This window comes from Notechis scutatus, chromosome 5, assembly GCF_049901735.1.
Source record: "Notechis scutatus isolate UNSWTSFEM ecotype Mainland chromosome 5, rNotScu1.2, whole genome shotgun sequence".
Taxonomy (NCBI): Eukaryota; Metazoa; Chordata; class Lepidosauria; order Squamata; family Elapidae; genus Notechis; species Notechis scutatus.
Window position 1 is genome coordinate 21,398,903 of NC_142013.1, and position 16,555 is coordinate 21,415,457.

A 16,555-nucleotide genomic window follows, 5' to 3' on the forward strand; every position below is an offset into this window, starting at 1 on the left:
TGTTAAGCGAATCACTGCAGTTGTTAAATTAGGAGCATGGTTGTTAAGTGAATCGGGTTCCCCATTGACTTTGCTTGTCAGAAGGTCGCAAAAGGGGATCCTGGGACACTGCGACCATTGTTAATATGAATCAGTTCTCAAGGGTCCAAATGTAAATAACATGACCATGGGGATGCTGCGACAGTCATAAATGTGGAAAATGGTCCTAAGCAGTGGTGGCATTCTACCGGTTCAGCCCGGTTCTGGCGTACCGGCAGCGGCGAAGATCAGCTGGCAGAGAACCGCTTCGCTCCGAGTCTCCGCGACGTTATGCAATTGGACCCACCCGCCCGTCCCTGCTCCTAGGCCCTTTTTAACCTCTCAGCTGTTTGTCGCGGCAGAGCGGATTGCTGTGCTAAACAGAGCTGAGAGGGGCAGTAGCTTAGTTTTTACTGTTTTAACGCATACACAAAGCCTGCGTTTGACACGCACGAGTCATGCGATCCCACCCCTGCAGCCACGCCCACAGAACCGGTAGTGGGAACTTCTGAATCCCACCACTGGTCCTAAGTCACTTTTTTCAGTGCTGTTGTAACTTCGAATGGTCACTAAATGAACTGTTGTAAGTTGAGGACTACCTGTATTTGTTTTACAAAATGCTTTCTTAAAATGGCACCAGACTCCTATTTTTTTTTTAAATTTCTCATAACCACTTCATGAGCAGTAAAACATACCAGCCTACCAGAACAGAAAAAAGGCACAAAAACATATTTAAGGTAAAGAAAAGAACTGAATGCATACAGGTAGTCCTCTACTTCCAACTTTCATTTAGTGACTGTTTGAAGTTACTACAACACTCAAAAAGTAACTTTACAACTGGTAGCTGTTTACAAACATCATTTACAACTGTCATATCATTCCCACAGCCATATGATCAAAGTTCAGATGCTTGGAAAGCGCATGAAACCAGACAATGCACCATTGGTCTGAAATGGTATAGGGTTCCCTATCTGAGCAGACTAAGCACTTCCAAGGTTTCTTCCAACTCTTGTTATTCTGTTAATTAGGTATAATGAAAAAAATCTCCTTTTTTGAACATCTCCTGCCCAATTAATTAACCATATCCTCCTTCCTAATTTAATGCGTTATGTTATTACATAGAAGAATGTTGTTACGGGATATGTTTGCCAGATTCTATCAACACAGTTGATTAGATGTTTTCTCATAATGTATGATGAGAGTCCCCCCGCCTTATTTATTTTTATCCTTCCTTTATTATTCTATAAATAATACACGGTAGTGATTATATTTCATATTCCTTCTTCCTCCTGTTTTCTCCACTCTGTGAAATGAGTTGGGCTCAGAGTGTCAAAGCCATCCAGCTGGCTTTCATGTCTAAAGTGGGACTAGAACTCCCAGTCTCCTGGTTTCCAGGCCGGCATCTTGACCATTGCACCAAATTGGCTCTCATTTTTTGAAACAAAGTCTGAGAACCAATGCGCAGCAAGGTGTAAATATATTAATTACCATATTTTTTACTCCAAAGGTGGGTGGAAATGTCTGTGCTGGTCCTTTGGTGAATAGCAGCCGGCTGCCGCGGTAGGGTCCTTTTACAGTGCTGAACCCCGCCACTTCTGTCTTTGTCATTGCCTGCCTTCTTTGTCTCTTTTTCGCAGTGCAGGAGTCAATAGGCAATGCTGGCATATAAGAGGACACCTATCTATGGTCCTCTCAGGCGCCGCCTGATATTTTTTTCCCTTGTTTTCCTCCTCTAATCCTAGGTGTGTCTTATGGTGAGGTGAGCCTTATAGTGACACTATATATTCTCCCAAACTGTCTGCCTGCGCATGCCTTACAGAAGATAGAAAAGCCAGTGGCCCTCAATTGCTAACATCCTTCCCTACTGACCATGGGAGATCTGCGAATAGAATAGTTCAGGAGAGCGAAACTACTACAGATTTTTTCAAAGTTTGGAGAGCGGTTGTGAAAGAGAACCTTTTCAGTGATGGCCCCATAAGCTAGAGAAAAAGGCACTCATCACATTGCTATCTTTCAATATAGGATGATTTTTTTGTTCTTCCAAAAATTTTAATACTTTACTTTGGGCGTGCCAAAAAAAAGGTATCTCAGAAACAGTGCAAGTAAATAATGATCCATCAAATTATATCCTTTCTACTTTTGCTACCACAAGTTCTAATCTTTTTAAGGAGCTGCATTTTGGGGAGTCTTAATATTTAAAACTGTACAAAATATTTAACTTACAGATATTTTAAAATAGACTACAGCTGTCCTCCTAAAAGCTTTAGATTAGCACCTAATCTAAGTTCTTTAACTTCTTTTATTTAGAATAAATCAAAACAGTAAATTAGACTAAATTATTTCATTTAATCACAACAGAAATATTTCTAAAAACAGGAGGAACAGAGATTTAAAAAACCTGATGAAGTTACAGAAATGCAATACGTATTTGAAAGCCACCTTCATTAAGATCCATTATTGATTTCCAGCTTAATAATGATCTAGATTTAACTGTCTACTTTTTTGTGAGTTTTAAAACAGATACCCATTAAGAAGATAACATAAATTTGAATTGATTCATCCACTGAAATTAGCCTTGAATCTGTATAGATGGCATATTATTTCTTGTTCACTGTAACTCTCACTCTATTGTTTACTGCCTGAAGTAAACACAGACATGAATGGGCAATTTTTATCTCTCAAACAGGAATGTTAAAACTAAAATCAACAGTGAAGTCATTTTCATTTTTCAGTCTCACTACTCTACTAGGTTTTCCAGTTAAAACATGATGTTGGATACCCAAGTCTAGGCCTATGTTTAAATCCCAAATGCCACAAAAAACAAATGGAGCTCATCTCCTACATCAACATACTTATCTGAAGGCTTTCCAGGCTCCAAAACCGGGTTATATCCCCTCTGGCTACCATCCTGCTATCCAGAAAAAGATCATTCACCAAGCACCTGGTTTACATTCAAACCAAGAATCCTTTTTAATCCGTAAATGAAATTTATCATAGGTCACGGAAGCTGCAGCAATTGGAAATGCCGAAATAGCTTATTCATTGCTTGGAGCGTCATGGGGCTGCATTTCAGCCAAACTCTACTTTAAAATGACAGCTCACTCTCTGAATGTATAGCTGTGGGTTTAGTGCCTTCCGTGACATCATGGGAAATCTTTAGGAAGTTATGAAAGAAAGAAAAAAGAAGCTATACAGAGAAATCGTGCACATGCAGCATTCATCCATATTAATTCAAGTCTGGTCAATTATTTCCTTATTGCAACCAATAAGAAAATAATTTAATTTGCACTGATTTATTATTATTATTATTATTATTATTATTATTATTATTATTATTATTATTATTATTATTGTTGTTGTTGTTGTTGTTGTTGTTGTTGTTGTTATTGGTCAAACAGTCAGCATGATGATTACACTAGATTTGGCATTTTTATCCACCTACCAAGTTCTTTCCAAGGACCAGGGATAGCCCGATGTTGTTTGAATAGGTTACAAAATATTATCTACTCCTAAGTAAAGCTGCCTTTTGCAATTGACTGAGGGTGATTTTTGTCAATGCCAATGGAGTTCAAGTGGTGCTCTAGATGTTTGGGGATTGCACCCAAGGGATCTATCACAACTATTATTATTCTGAATGAGACTTTCACTGGGCATTCAGATCCATCTTTTTAAAAACAAAATAGAACAAAAACCTTCACCCTCCCTTACTCCAATGTTGAAGAGCTACATTTGTCTCCACAGCATTTACATAATAATAATACACTTGATGCAAAATGTGCAAACATTGCATTATTGGAGAATGAGAAATTGCACATTTCAGCTCTTCGTTCCAGGATTTCATCAGCTGTACTGGCCCACCAGTTTACTACAGTAGTTGGGTAAATTAAATTCCATGGGCTAAGAGAGATTCTACGTCAGTAGGATTAGTTGCACAAAGATTTATCAGCTGACTCACATTTCAAACCTATTTTAAGCCAGGGGTATAAAAGAGCTAGTTCCTGAACACACATGACTTCTCTTTAGTCTTGCCAAAAGACTAATTCCATCAAATTGCCTTTAGGAACCTGCAATTTTTGTCAGTTACTAGCAACAGAAAGATGGGAAAAAAATAAAATAAAGCAATTTTCTCTTCCTGCTGAAAACACAGCTTTATTATCTTCTCTCCTTGAATCCATTGGCCATTCTATAAGAGCAGCTATTTAACATGAAAAATTGGACCTAAACCATCTGCTTTTTTCTTTGCTTGCCATCCTTTTTTTCCTTTTGCGACATGATTTTTAAATTTTATAGGTTTACAGGCAAGGGATTCTTTTTTCATCAGCTGTACATAAACCATTGTGAAAATCTTTATAGTCTAAAACCAGACTGGAATTGTATTACATCACTGTGAGAACTTAAACCCTTGTCCCTTTTTCAAAATGCTGTTTCAAAGTCACAGATGCCTGATTTTTAATTTGCTTCTGGTCTTCCCTTATCACATCTGTTAACCTTAGATCTCAGCTTCAAATGTACTTTAGCCTTTGGACTTCCAACCTGCCTTTTCTGGAGCATTTGCTTTCTGTCTGGTCCTGAATATATAGTGGAATCTGCCTTTTAGAATCTTGATCTGCTGCCTCTGGAAATTAGGTTTGTGAGATGCCTGGCTCTGGATCACAAAATTCAGTAGCAAAGGTGGAAATTTCTAGGATTTAGTATTGTTAATGGAGAAGAAAGCCACTTCACAAGTGCAACATCTACTCAGTCTGTGAATAATTGAAAATCATTGTGCAGCAGCCAGATAGGTATTAAGCAATCAGTTCAACTTTAGCAGTTAGACAACTGCACATTTAAAAAGTCAGAATTTTAATTTAGTGAAGATAGCTTGGTTGTGGACTGTTTTTTCTTCTTAAAAATATCAGCTCTAAGAGGAGGAGAATATATTGACTGAAAATAAATATTAATAAATAAGTTACCTTAAATAATAAAGATCTTGTTTTCCATGGATAGGTAGCATATTATTTGGTTAATCTTCAGGAGAATAGTATAAGAATTTAATTTTTTAAAACTCAATCTAATATACTGTATATATTATTCTTTAATATGTGATTCCAATGTGCCTGACAGAGAAACTACATTTTTGAATTATATTGGAATCTAATAAATAAAAATGAAGTTTAAAGGTTTGAAGGACGTTTTCAAAATGTATGTATTTGTATTGATCCTGGAAAAGCATTCTTAAGGACAGCATTGCCAGCTAGATCTTATAATTAAGGCCTTATTTGCTTTTTTTTCTTGTTTATTTCCTTCTATTGGGATTTACAGACATCACCCAGTATTTTTCAGATGGTGATAAACTTTTCTCTTAAGCACTTCAAAAATCTATTGGTACCAGAATACATCTTAGCTAAAACCAACAATCACAAGTGCTTTTCAGATGGTGATAAACTTTTCTCTTAAGCACTTCAAAAATCTATTGGTACCAGAATACATCTTAGCTAAAACCAACAATCACAAGTGCTTTTCTTACTCTTCTAAAAGAAATGGCATTTGGTTTTTCTTCAGCCATAAGTGGCCCAAAACCTACAAAGCCACCATTCAAATTCTGCAAATGCTAGAGATGAGCAAACCTTGAGCACAAAAACTAGCTTTGTATCCTGTTGTCTTATTTCCTAGCAACAATGTAGGCTAAATCAGAAGGGCAAAAATAGATGAAAAATATGGGGGAGTATACAGAAATTGGCTTTGTACCCATGTACCCACAAATGAGGGAAAGCAAAAGGCTGGCCAGGGAACTTGAAATAATCTGTGAAGAGCTGTTCTTAAGCATGGATTACAATTCCTTTCCCAGCACAGCAATGGTAGTTACAAATACAAGGTCAGAATTTATCTCTTCAGTGACTGCATTGTGCTGATCTGACACATTAAGCAATGATCCCTGTATCTTTCTGTATTTGGACTTCCTTTCTGAAAGGAGCAGCAATGGAAAATGCTACTTTTTAAAAATCAAAAAAGTAACTCAACTGGACTGTATGCTTGGCAAAACTCAAAGCTTTCAAAAAAAGAAAAATCCCTCAGTGCTGCTTAATTCTGTTGGCTTTTTAAGTCAGACGCCGCACCCTCCTTGGACCACAACTCTCCAACTGTGTTGTTCTCTTACTCAGAATATCTTTGAGGCAATACTATAGTTTTGAAACATCCATGCAAGTCATGTGGTTTCCTGGACTTCAGTGGCTCAATGGGAAATGAACAGCCGGGCATTACGTGGCAATTTCTACACTTGGCCCCTACACTTTGCTATCTTTTGAAAGAAATGGCCCAGTTGTGATGGAGACAGCTTTCTATTTGTTAACATCAGCAGAACTCATTGTAGCTCTTGGGAGTTACAATGAGAATCTATCTAACGCAAAATAAATTCCATCTTCAGATTCCAGGCTTGAACTAAGTGACTCACTGAAGCCTGCAGAAGTAAGCCAGAAGCTGTAGCATTTCTTTTTAATAGTTTTTATAATTGTTCACCACCCAGAGTCATTGGTTTTATATGGGTACTATATAAATTGAATAAATGAATGGATCTCTTGCATATTGTACCCACATCAAATAACAAGTGAAAAATGTCTCCAGGAAATAGAATACCAAGTATACAACCTTTTAAAAGTTCCTTAAGTTTTTTTTTTCTATACCACCAGTATTACCTCCCTCCCCTGAATCTGGTACAGGTAGTCCTTTGCTTACAACAGTTCATTTAGTGACTGTTCAAAGTTACAATGGCACTGAAAAAAAAGCGACTTATGACCATTTTACACACTAATGAGGATTGCAGCATTTGGATACTTGACAACTGGTTCATATTTATGATGGTTGCAGTGTCCCAGGGTCATGGGAATCCCCTTTTGTGACCTCTGGCAAGCAAAGTCAATGGGGAAGCCAGATTCATTTAAAAACTGTGTTCTTAACAATTGCAATGATTCACTTAACAAACTGGGGCAAGAAAAGTTGTAAAATGGGGCAAAACTCACTTAACAAATTTCTCACTTAACAACATAAATATGGTTGCTAAGTCGAGGTTTACCTGTATATACTGTTATATTAGCACTGACATTATTTTTATTTATTTCTGGGCAACTCACAACGATCAAAGAAATTACAATGAAATCAATAAAAGATAAAAATAAAAGGTTGCTAGTGCAATGAAGAAAGGAGACTTACTCACTTTAACTATCAAGGCTATTGATAAAGCTCTAAACACAAGAGAAACATTTTTCCCCAGCAGGAAATCGCTGTCTTAATGGCCAAGCTTCTTGAAGCACTGCAACTCCTTTCTGAGCCTTGCAAATAAGCTGCATGGCAGGCTGCTTAATATCCCCCAGAGTCCACAATTGACTATTGAGCTGCCCGAAGTATCACAGTATTAGTGCTGTAGCTTTTAATTCTCAGTAGAGAAAACCCAATGTACAACTTAGCTCCTTGCATTCTTCAGAAATATTGCAAATGGAAAGAGGGTGCATTTGCTATCTCTTCTCCCCAAAACAAAGCAATAAAGTATTTGCATGCTTGGATTCAGGGCATGGGAATCCATGTACATGAATATGCACATGTGTGAAGATCACAATCCATCCAACATAGGTAAACAAAAAGAAATCTGACTGCCTCTAGAACAGGGGTATCAAAGTCACAGCCCATGGGCCAGATGTGACACATGCTGGCCACGCCCACACCCAGTTTAGCGAAGGGAGAAAAGGTCATGATATGTCATATGACGCCACCTTGATGATGCATGTTTGACACTCCTGCTCCAGAATATATCCCCAAAAATGAATACCTATGCAGCTTTATGAAAAGTCTCTGACCACTCAATGCCTTACAGCACAACCAACAACATGAAAAAGAAAACTAACATACATCAAAAATAACTCAGAAACAACCAACAGACTGTTACACTTACATGGCATCACTGTAGCAAAGAAACCAACTAAAGTTCTCCAGAAACCCTCAAGTAAGCCAAAAGACACAGGTCCAAGAAGCAAAATTAGGAGTCATCTACAACATACAGGGAAAGGACTGTAATAGCCACAATAAGCAGGCAGGCAGGACAGACAGGCAGAAGTGCATCTATGAATACCAACTACCAGTCAGAAAACACGAAAACTTCTTAATTTTACAGCGCATGGACAAACCATATTTTTAAATAGGAAACTGTGACCGTCCTAGACTAAACTAAATCCAGAAACACTAGGAATTGCTGGAAGCTTGGCATTCAGGTACATCAGCCATCAATAGGCACAGAAGTCGTCCACATTTACAAATTGCATTCAAAAGAGACAATAAAAAAGTCCTCAGCCACACTTTATTAAGCAAGCAAACTGAATGATTGTTCTCAGTATTACTTTAACCAAAAATATCAGGAGTGATTTACTTTGAATAGAGTTTTTTCCAAGTTACCTCTATTCTCAATTTAGGGTTTTTCTTCTCTGGGAGATGCATTATCTTTGTAAAACAAACATTGCTTTCTCCAATTTTTCTGTTAAAGGCAGAGAATGGAAATAGAATAAAGTTTTACTGATTTTGGAAAAAAAAAAGCTAAGGAGGAAACAGAAAGACCAGAACACATCTTCTCCAACAGCCAAAACCCAGATAAGCAGGGATTAGCACCAGACAAACAATCCTGCAAACACTACCTTAATCAAGGAACAACCAGGGAGAAAACAACATCCCTGTCAAAATTGGAAAAAGCTATTGTATAAGACCAAATCCTATTTTCTAGTTGGGTAACGAAATATCTTCAAGCAAACAACCAAGCTCAAACCAAGACCTCCACACAATCCATCAACTAGCAGCTGAAAACAAGAATAAACCAGAAACGTGAAAGTATGTCAAACTGTTTGTATGGTGGTGGTGTTCTAAAATACATTATTGTGTTGACTGCTTATTCCCAACAGAACAAAAATAAGGAAACTAATAGGTTGGGAAGACCAGACTAAAAGCACACCAATTTTACATGCCTGATGAAATATAACGGGCTCCCATACTCACTTTTATAGCCAGAATTCAAAGCGCAGCTGCTTTGCGTGGCGCAGAATAGCGCCATGCGGCAGCGACCACCCTCATGCAGGCTTGCAGGAGGCAAGTTAAAACGCCTCTGCGCCTGCAAAGTGCGTGTTTGGTGCGCGCGTGCACACAAAGTCTGTGCATGCACGCAAAGTGCGGCCACCAAGCCACGCCCACCGAACCGGTGCCAACTTTATTTGAATACCACCACTGATACACACCCACATAAAGATGAACCCAGTGATATATCAACATGCATCTGTAGGGCACCCACACACGGATTGGTAACCTGTTACTTTCTATATCTTATAGTTCCCTTAAGAACAGCACATATTGTAAGCTTAAGAAAATGTGGCAGCATCTAGTAAAAACAATACATATATCCAGTCCAAAATACTATACATGGAACATAGATGTCTCAATTCTATTTTTAAAATATTTATTTTCTTGATAAAAGAACTAAGAGCCTTGCAATTAAGCAAACATACAAACATTAAAACACTACAAACTTCTAAAACTATGATTCTGAGGGGTGCAGGGGGGAAAATTCAAATTGAAAATAGATTTGAAGAAGACTATTTTTTCTAAGAGGAATTTCTACAGAAGTTGAGTCCCAAAGAGTGGGTGTTGGGCAGTGGTGGGATTCAAATTTTTTTTACTACCAGTTCTGTGGCCATAGCTTGGTGGGTGTGGCAGGGGAAAGATTCTGTAAAATTTCCAGTCAGAGGTGGTATTTGCTGGTTCTCCAAACTACTCAAAATTTCCACTACCGGTTCTCCAGAACTGGTCAGAAACTGCTGAATACCAGCTCTGGCGTTGGGAAACAATAGAGTAAAACTTGTATATTCTGACTTTATTTACTTCTTTCATCCCAAATGAAACTCACCATTGGAAGCTCTCATTTGACGCTTACACCCAACTTTATCCAGACCAATGGGTGTGCTTTGAGAAAAGGTGAAGGGGCGGTATCTGGCTGAGACAGCTTTGTAAGGGGGAACCTGGTGTGCTGGTACAGGAGGCCGTGCCACAGGCTAAAAAGGCAAAAAAAGAAAAAGAAATATTTTATTACAGCTGTGCAGGAAATAATATTCATTTGGAAATTGTTTTTGAAACAAGCGAAAAGGAACCTCTTGCTATAAATCAGCATTAGGGTTCCACATTATTCTCAAGACTGATAATCTATCTTACTGCTAATGAATTCTACAAATAGAAAAGAGATAAAATCTGAAGAATATCCCATTAAAAGTTCACAGTTGGGCGGGGGGAAAAGAAATTTAAAAACAATCCTGGAAATAACAGATAACCAGGTTTGGAAGGGACCTTGTACTGTAGGTCTAGTTTAACCCCCACCCAAGCAGGAGACCCTACCCCAATTCTGACAAATGGCAGTCCAATCTGTTCTTGAAAGACTCCGGTGATGAAGCTCCCACAACTTCCAAAGGCAAGCTGTTCCATTGATTGATTGTTCTCACTGTCAGAAAGTGTCTCTTATTTCCAGGTTGAATCTCTCCTTAATCATTTTCCATCCATTATTCCTTGTCTGGCTTTCGGGTGCCTTGGAAAATAACTTGACCCCTTCCTCTCTGGGGCAGCCCCTCAAATATTGGAAGACTGCTATCATGTCTCCTAACCAGTCTGCTTGATGGCCACTGGAGGTAGGATTGGCATACGCTGAGTCCCTTTGTCTATGGGAGGTATGCTTCTTGGTCACTATTCTAATCTTCTGGAATATAAGTAGTCCTTGACTTACAACAGTTCGTTCAGTGACCATTCGAAATTACAACAGCACTGAAAAAAATGACTTGTGACCATTTTTCACACTTATGACCATTTCAGCATCCCCATGGTCGATTACATTAAAGTGCTTGACAACTGGTTCATATTTATGATGGTCGCAGTGTCCTAAGGTCGTGTGATCATCTTTTGCAACCTTCTGACAAGCAAAGTCAATGGGGAAGCCAGATTCACATGGCAGCCGTGTTACTAACCTAACAATTGCGGGGATTCACACATGGCAAGAAAAGTCATAAAAGGGGGGAAGTTCACTTAACAAATGTCTCACTTAGCACCTTAAATGTTGGACTCAATTGTGGTCATAAGTCGAGAACCACCTATAGCATTTTCTCTAAATTTCCTATGACCCATTTATTATCACGATTTGTTTTTAACTCTCTTTCTATGCCACCTTGAGTTACTTGTGATTTGATGACTTTACAAATTTATTGCTAATAAAAATACTAATCATTTTCAGGGACAATTGAACAAGAAATGTAAAAATGGAGAAGGTAATATACTAGAATATTCAGAAAAAAGATCTTGGAGGCTCACTGAAATATTGAATGAACATATTTAGCTGCAACATACTGTTCCTTTCCTATCTCTGTTTCTACTGTGAGATGAATATAATTGCTTACATACAAGGGTGTCATTCATGCAGACATGGAAAATATCAGACGGTTTGGGAAAAGCCCAAGTCTCGCAGATATTCAGAATATATTTCAGGAAAAAACAATTTAGAGAAAAAATAAAATCTGACAATACATGCTACCTGACTTCTTGGAACTAAGTGAAAGAAAAGGAAAGAGGAATAAAGTGAAATAAAACATTGGAGTATACAGCTTGCTGAAGCATTAAACAAAAGCAAAAGAGCTTCCAATTTTTTCCAATTGTTGAAATTAAGCCTATTATTTAACATTTTAAGATGTTTGAATTAAAATACATGCACACATATTCTATAAATTAGAGTTGGGCAGCAATAATAAATTCAAATAGTGAATAAATACTCCATATTCTAAAGAAGAACTGAATTAAATGTTCATCAAATTTAGGGGAAAAAATAAGAAGGGCAATATTTGTTTTCTAGCTAAATTAGTGACACTTGTATAGTTTAAACACTGGATGATTGAGATATATGAACCATGCACAATAATTTTTGACAGAGGAGGGAAGAGTTCATTTAATGATGTATCAAGACTCTTAGAAGTTGATGTAATTAAATAAATATAGCAAAACTAAGTTAAATGAAATTCAAACTTAAAAAGCCAAATTACTATGGAAATACTAATTACTCCAACTAATTACAATCTCCATAATCAACAGAGTAGTATTCATTTCCAGGCAAAATCTACAAACATACTAAACCAGAAACATATTAATGTTCATTAGTATTATTATATTCACCATTTAAATTATAGGATGGGCTGAGGTAAAATATAGCTTCCAATAAGGTCCCAGGAGTCACTAAAATAAATATCAGGGAAAATTTCAGACCCATGATTGAAAGGGTCTTTTGGGGGGGGCTGCCATATTATTAAGCATAGCAGAAAGCAAACAAGCAACCCAAGTGGCTTGTTTTATGTTTATGACAAGGATTCAGCAGGGAGGGTCAAAAAATGTCAAGATGGCTGCTTCCACCGTACAATTGAAGCTTCGCCCTTACTCATCACTGGGGCTTTGATCATGGATCACAATCACCATCTTGACTTTTTTTTAAAAATCCTTCCTACATAGGAAGGCTTGGCTGGTTTATGGTTTGGCTGAAATCACGAATCAGGGATAGAGCATTTGATTTTCATTAAGTACCTTTTTCTGGTCCTGTTCACAATTCCAACACAATAAACATTTTTAAAAGCAATTTTCAATTCATGTATTTCATACAGATGTCTAACTCCAAGCTTCTTCTTCCTCTATAAAAATAAAATATCCCTTTTCACTTTTTCTTATTCGCTCTTTTTAACTAATTCGCCCTTAATAAAGAGGAAGTGAGCACTTTTCACATTTCAGTTCTAAAGCTCTGACAACCTCTTTGTCAGGTTTTCACAGCTTTTCGAGCAGCTCTTTTGTCTGGAAAGACTTAATATTCATTGAAACTGAAATGCTTCCTTCTTCTAAATTAAATTGTCAAGCAAGTGAAAGTAGGACTAAAAAGGGATTTTACTTTCTGGCATTCTACTAGCTTATGTTCTAGATTGATTTTTTAAAAGCTGACTATGAAACAGAAATACAACTTAAATACCCCGGCATTTTTGTGCATTTTCTCTCATTCTTTACATACAATTGATTTCCTTTCTCTTTTTCTTAAAATAATCTTTACAAAAACCTTCAAAATCTCTTTTGATCCATCATGTTTACAGTGCTTCATACCTTCCAGTTAAACTAGATGGTTCACTTATAAAACCCTCTTTTTCCCATTTTCCTTGTGGGTCCTATACAAGCACAAGGAGTTTACAATGATTTCCACACGTTTGTTTGTAAGCATTTCAACTTTTTATTAACACTGGTAGTAAGATGGTATTTACTTCAAGCTTACATCCAGCAAATATGCATTAGCACAGCAAATGTTTACTGTGGAAGACTGCCTTGGAGAACAGAGTATGTGGGAGGCAGGATGAATTATACATGCATAGAAAAACTGCCCATTTTTATTGAAAAAGTAAGAAAAGTAACAATATAATGAAACAATATTTGTGATGTTTCCACAACGGGAAGTTTAAAGATAATAGCCTAGCTTTTTTCCAATAAATGAATAGTGACTGTTACCTTATTAACACAAAATGTTGCCTTTAAAGGAAATTAATATTAAAGTAAATAATTCAAGGTTTGGGTTGGTTTTTTTTTGTTTTTGTTTTGCAAAGCTTCCATATTTATCTGTGAAATTAAATAAACCTATCTTTGCAAATATTCAGAGGCAAAAACAGAGAAAATTTCTAAGCAAGGTATCTCTACCAGAAACCTATGAATACAGCTAGACCTATTCAAGATCTACTGAGTTCAGTGACTTATTGTAAAATTAAATTTTATTTACATTAACTCCACTATTCAAATCCAAATACATCACTCACACAACTCAAAGCCTACATGTTTACAGACTTTGTATCACAAAGAATTGTATGCATCCATTCACAATTTGAATTCTGAGTGAATGAAATGAATCTATCTTGTTAATCTATCTTGGCAACATTTGCAAAAATATTTCTCTCTTTTTTTGGTTACATGTTTGGTTACAACATTTCAGGGTGGGCTGTAAAACATATACTTTAAAAAAAACCTGCAGGTTGAAAATAAGAATTAAGTCAATATTTTTCAAATTTATTTTTTTATAACTTGTGTTTCATATAACTGAGCCAAGAGCCACGTTTGAACAATTGCTATAGCTAACTACATTTAAATTGTGAACATGCCTAGATGTTCTTCCTTGTGAGTAGCACAGCTGCAAATCACCCAGCTGTGATGGTTTAATCAACCTACAAGAATTAAGAGTGATACTGTATTTCTTTTTCTCTCCATATATGTCATTGAGATAGCACAACAACCTATAAACAAACTGAAGATTGGTATCTTATAGTTATGCAATGTGAGGTTGTAAGCTCTTGAGAACATTTGCAGATAAACTGTTGTTTATATCATGCCTCATGCCATGCAACTGTGGCCAAAATCAATACAGTTAAGTAAAACCCTTCTTGGAATTGTAACACAATAAAGTATAACTTCCAATATTCTAACTTGATTTGCATCTTCAGTTTGTTTTTTTAAATGAATAGGTCCTTCATATTTCTATATTATTTATTGCTTATACCTGTGATGGCGAACCTGTGGCACGCAGAGCCATTTGTGTCAGCATGCGAGCCACAGGCAAACTTACCTCACTGTGCATGTGCGTGCCTCACAGTTGATTTTCGGTTGGTTTGAGGCCTTTTTCAGCCTCCCAGAGGCTTGAAAAAAGCCTCTGCAGGACCAATAGGCCCATTTTGTCACTTCCTGTAATACCGGAAGTGATGAAACAGGCCTATTCGGCATGCAGATGCTTTTTTCAAGCCTCTGGGAAGCCGAAAAAGGACTCAAACCAGCCGAAAATCAGCTGTGAGGTGCAGTGCAGATAAGGGGGAAGCAGCAGTGGGATTGCACATGCATGCACACGGGGCGGGGGGCACGCATTGTCTTCTGGGTGCTGGCCAGCGCGCACACAATTTTTGGCACAGGAGCCCAAAAAGGTTAGCCACCACTCATATATACTATCATAATCACTTTAGATGAACTCCAAAAAACTAATCCTACAACCAAGGGTCATCAGATTATTATGATTTTCTCAAAAGGATTTTATGATAATGATGGTTACTTGCTTCAGTTTTTCTTTTGAAATAAAAAGATTGGATAATGAAAAATAAGAGTAGACATAGATAGGATCACAAAGCAATTCTTGCTTAATACCAAGAGGAATATATATCTATTCTGTTAGATGATCATATTATACACATGATAGCAAGGTCTTTGATTTTCAATAATGATACATTAATTATAATAATCATACATTGAAATAATAAAAATATTTATTATGCTTTTAAACTTTTGTAACTATGAAGCTAGATCATATTCTAACCATCTAGGCCAGATTCATGAATCGTCATGAATCATCTCTTATAAATCTGCATTAAATTGGTTATGTACATGCCCAGTTACTATTCATAAATGTCTCTATACTCTGAAATATCATGTTACTTTTCTTATAATGCAACATCATCAGTATTGTTTTATTACAGAACAAAGAGGTGCACAGTAAAAGAGAAATATCTTAAAACCTCAAACAAAAGCAGCAACATTCAGGGGAGGAAAAGTTAGTATAGCATAGTATAGCATAATTATAGAGCAAGAATTATCTACATAAAAGTATTAATTAATCTGATATCATGCTTTTAGAAGAATAAATATGTAGTGATGATTTGGAAGAAGCAGAAAGAAGGAATAGGAGCATCCACTATGTTCTAATTTGAAGGTTACAGGGAAGAAAAGAAGGATGATCTTTTGATTGAGTTTTTTCAATGAGTGAATTTTATTTCTTACTTGTGCAAGGAGAGCGGTAATTTCTTCCGTTTGATTATTTTCATAATAACTGATTGCACCAATGATAGAGATGGGTCGTCTTCTGTGAGCTTTTGGATTGGCTACTGCACAAGTGCCTGATTTAACAGGGGGAGGCTTGGTCTCACTGTCATTCTCCAGAGAGTCCATTTCCTGGGAATCCAAAGCGACAGAATCTTCTGGAATGGACAAACTTCTAATTGCCAACTGGCCATAATCTGACAGGGGCCGAGGCCGAGATCTTTTTCCAGAACCCCATCTTCTGGTTCGGACTTTTTGAGCATCTGTTCTTTCTTCATCTTGAAACTTCTTCCAGTGTTCATCAGTAACAACCTTTTTTCAAAGGTGAACAAGTCAAATAAACCAAAAATACTTTAAAATCATATAAGGATTTATGTTGTTCTAAATAGGGTCTATGTACCATGCAATTTCCTCTTCCATTTCTGTTTAAATTAATAAAATGTATATGGCTGCCCAATTCACTCTCAATGACTCCGGGCAGCTTACAAGGATAAAAACCTAATATAAAAAAATCAATGAAAAGCAATAATCCCGTCCCCCTAGCAAAAAGAGGTAAAATAAGCCATTTAATGAGACTATACATATACAATCAAGCATATTTTATAGCAAATGTTGATAGCCTGTGGTAAAACATTAA

General features: G+C 36.9%; 1 protein-coding gene across 5 annotated transcripts in view; it reads right to left on the reverse strand.

Moving 5' to 3' along the window:
- Positions 1–16,555, reverse strand: part of SPATA13 (spermatogenesis associated 13) — a 94,397-nt gene that overhangs the window by 23,065 nt on the left and 54,777 nt on the right. For 3 of the 5 annotated variants that reach the window (XM_087966270.1, XM_087966271.1, XM_087966273.1), the window contains 2 exons: positions 15,880–16,230; positions 9,929–10,073 (listed from right to left, as the gene is read on the reverse strand). In XM_087966270.1, the coding sequence (XP_087822396.1) occupies positions 9,929–10,073; positions 15,880–16,230 (496 nt within the window). The remainder of the gene's footprint in view (positions 1–9,928; positions 10,074–15,879; positions 16,231–16,555) is intronic. The other 2 variants (XM_087966272.1, XM_087966274.1) reach the window with 1 other exon arrangement.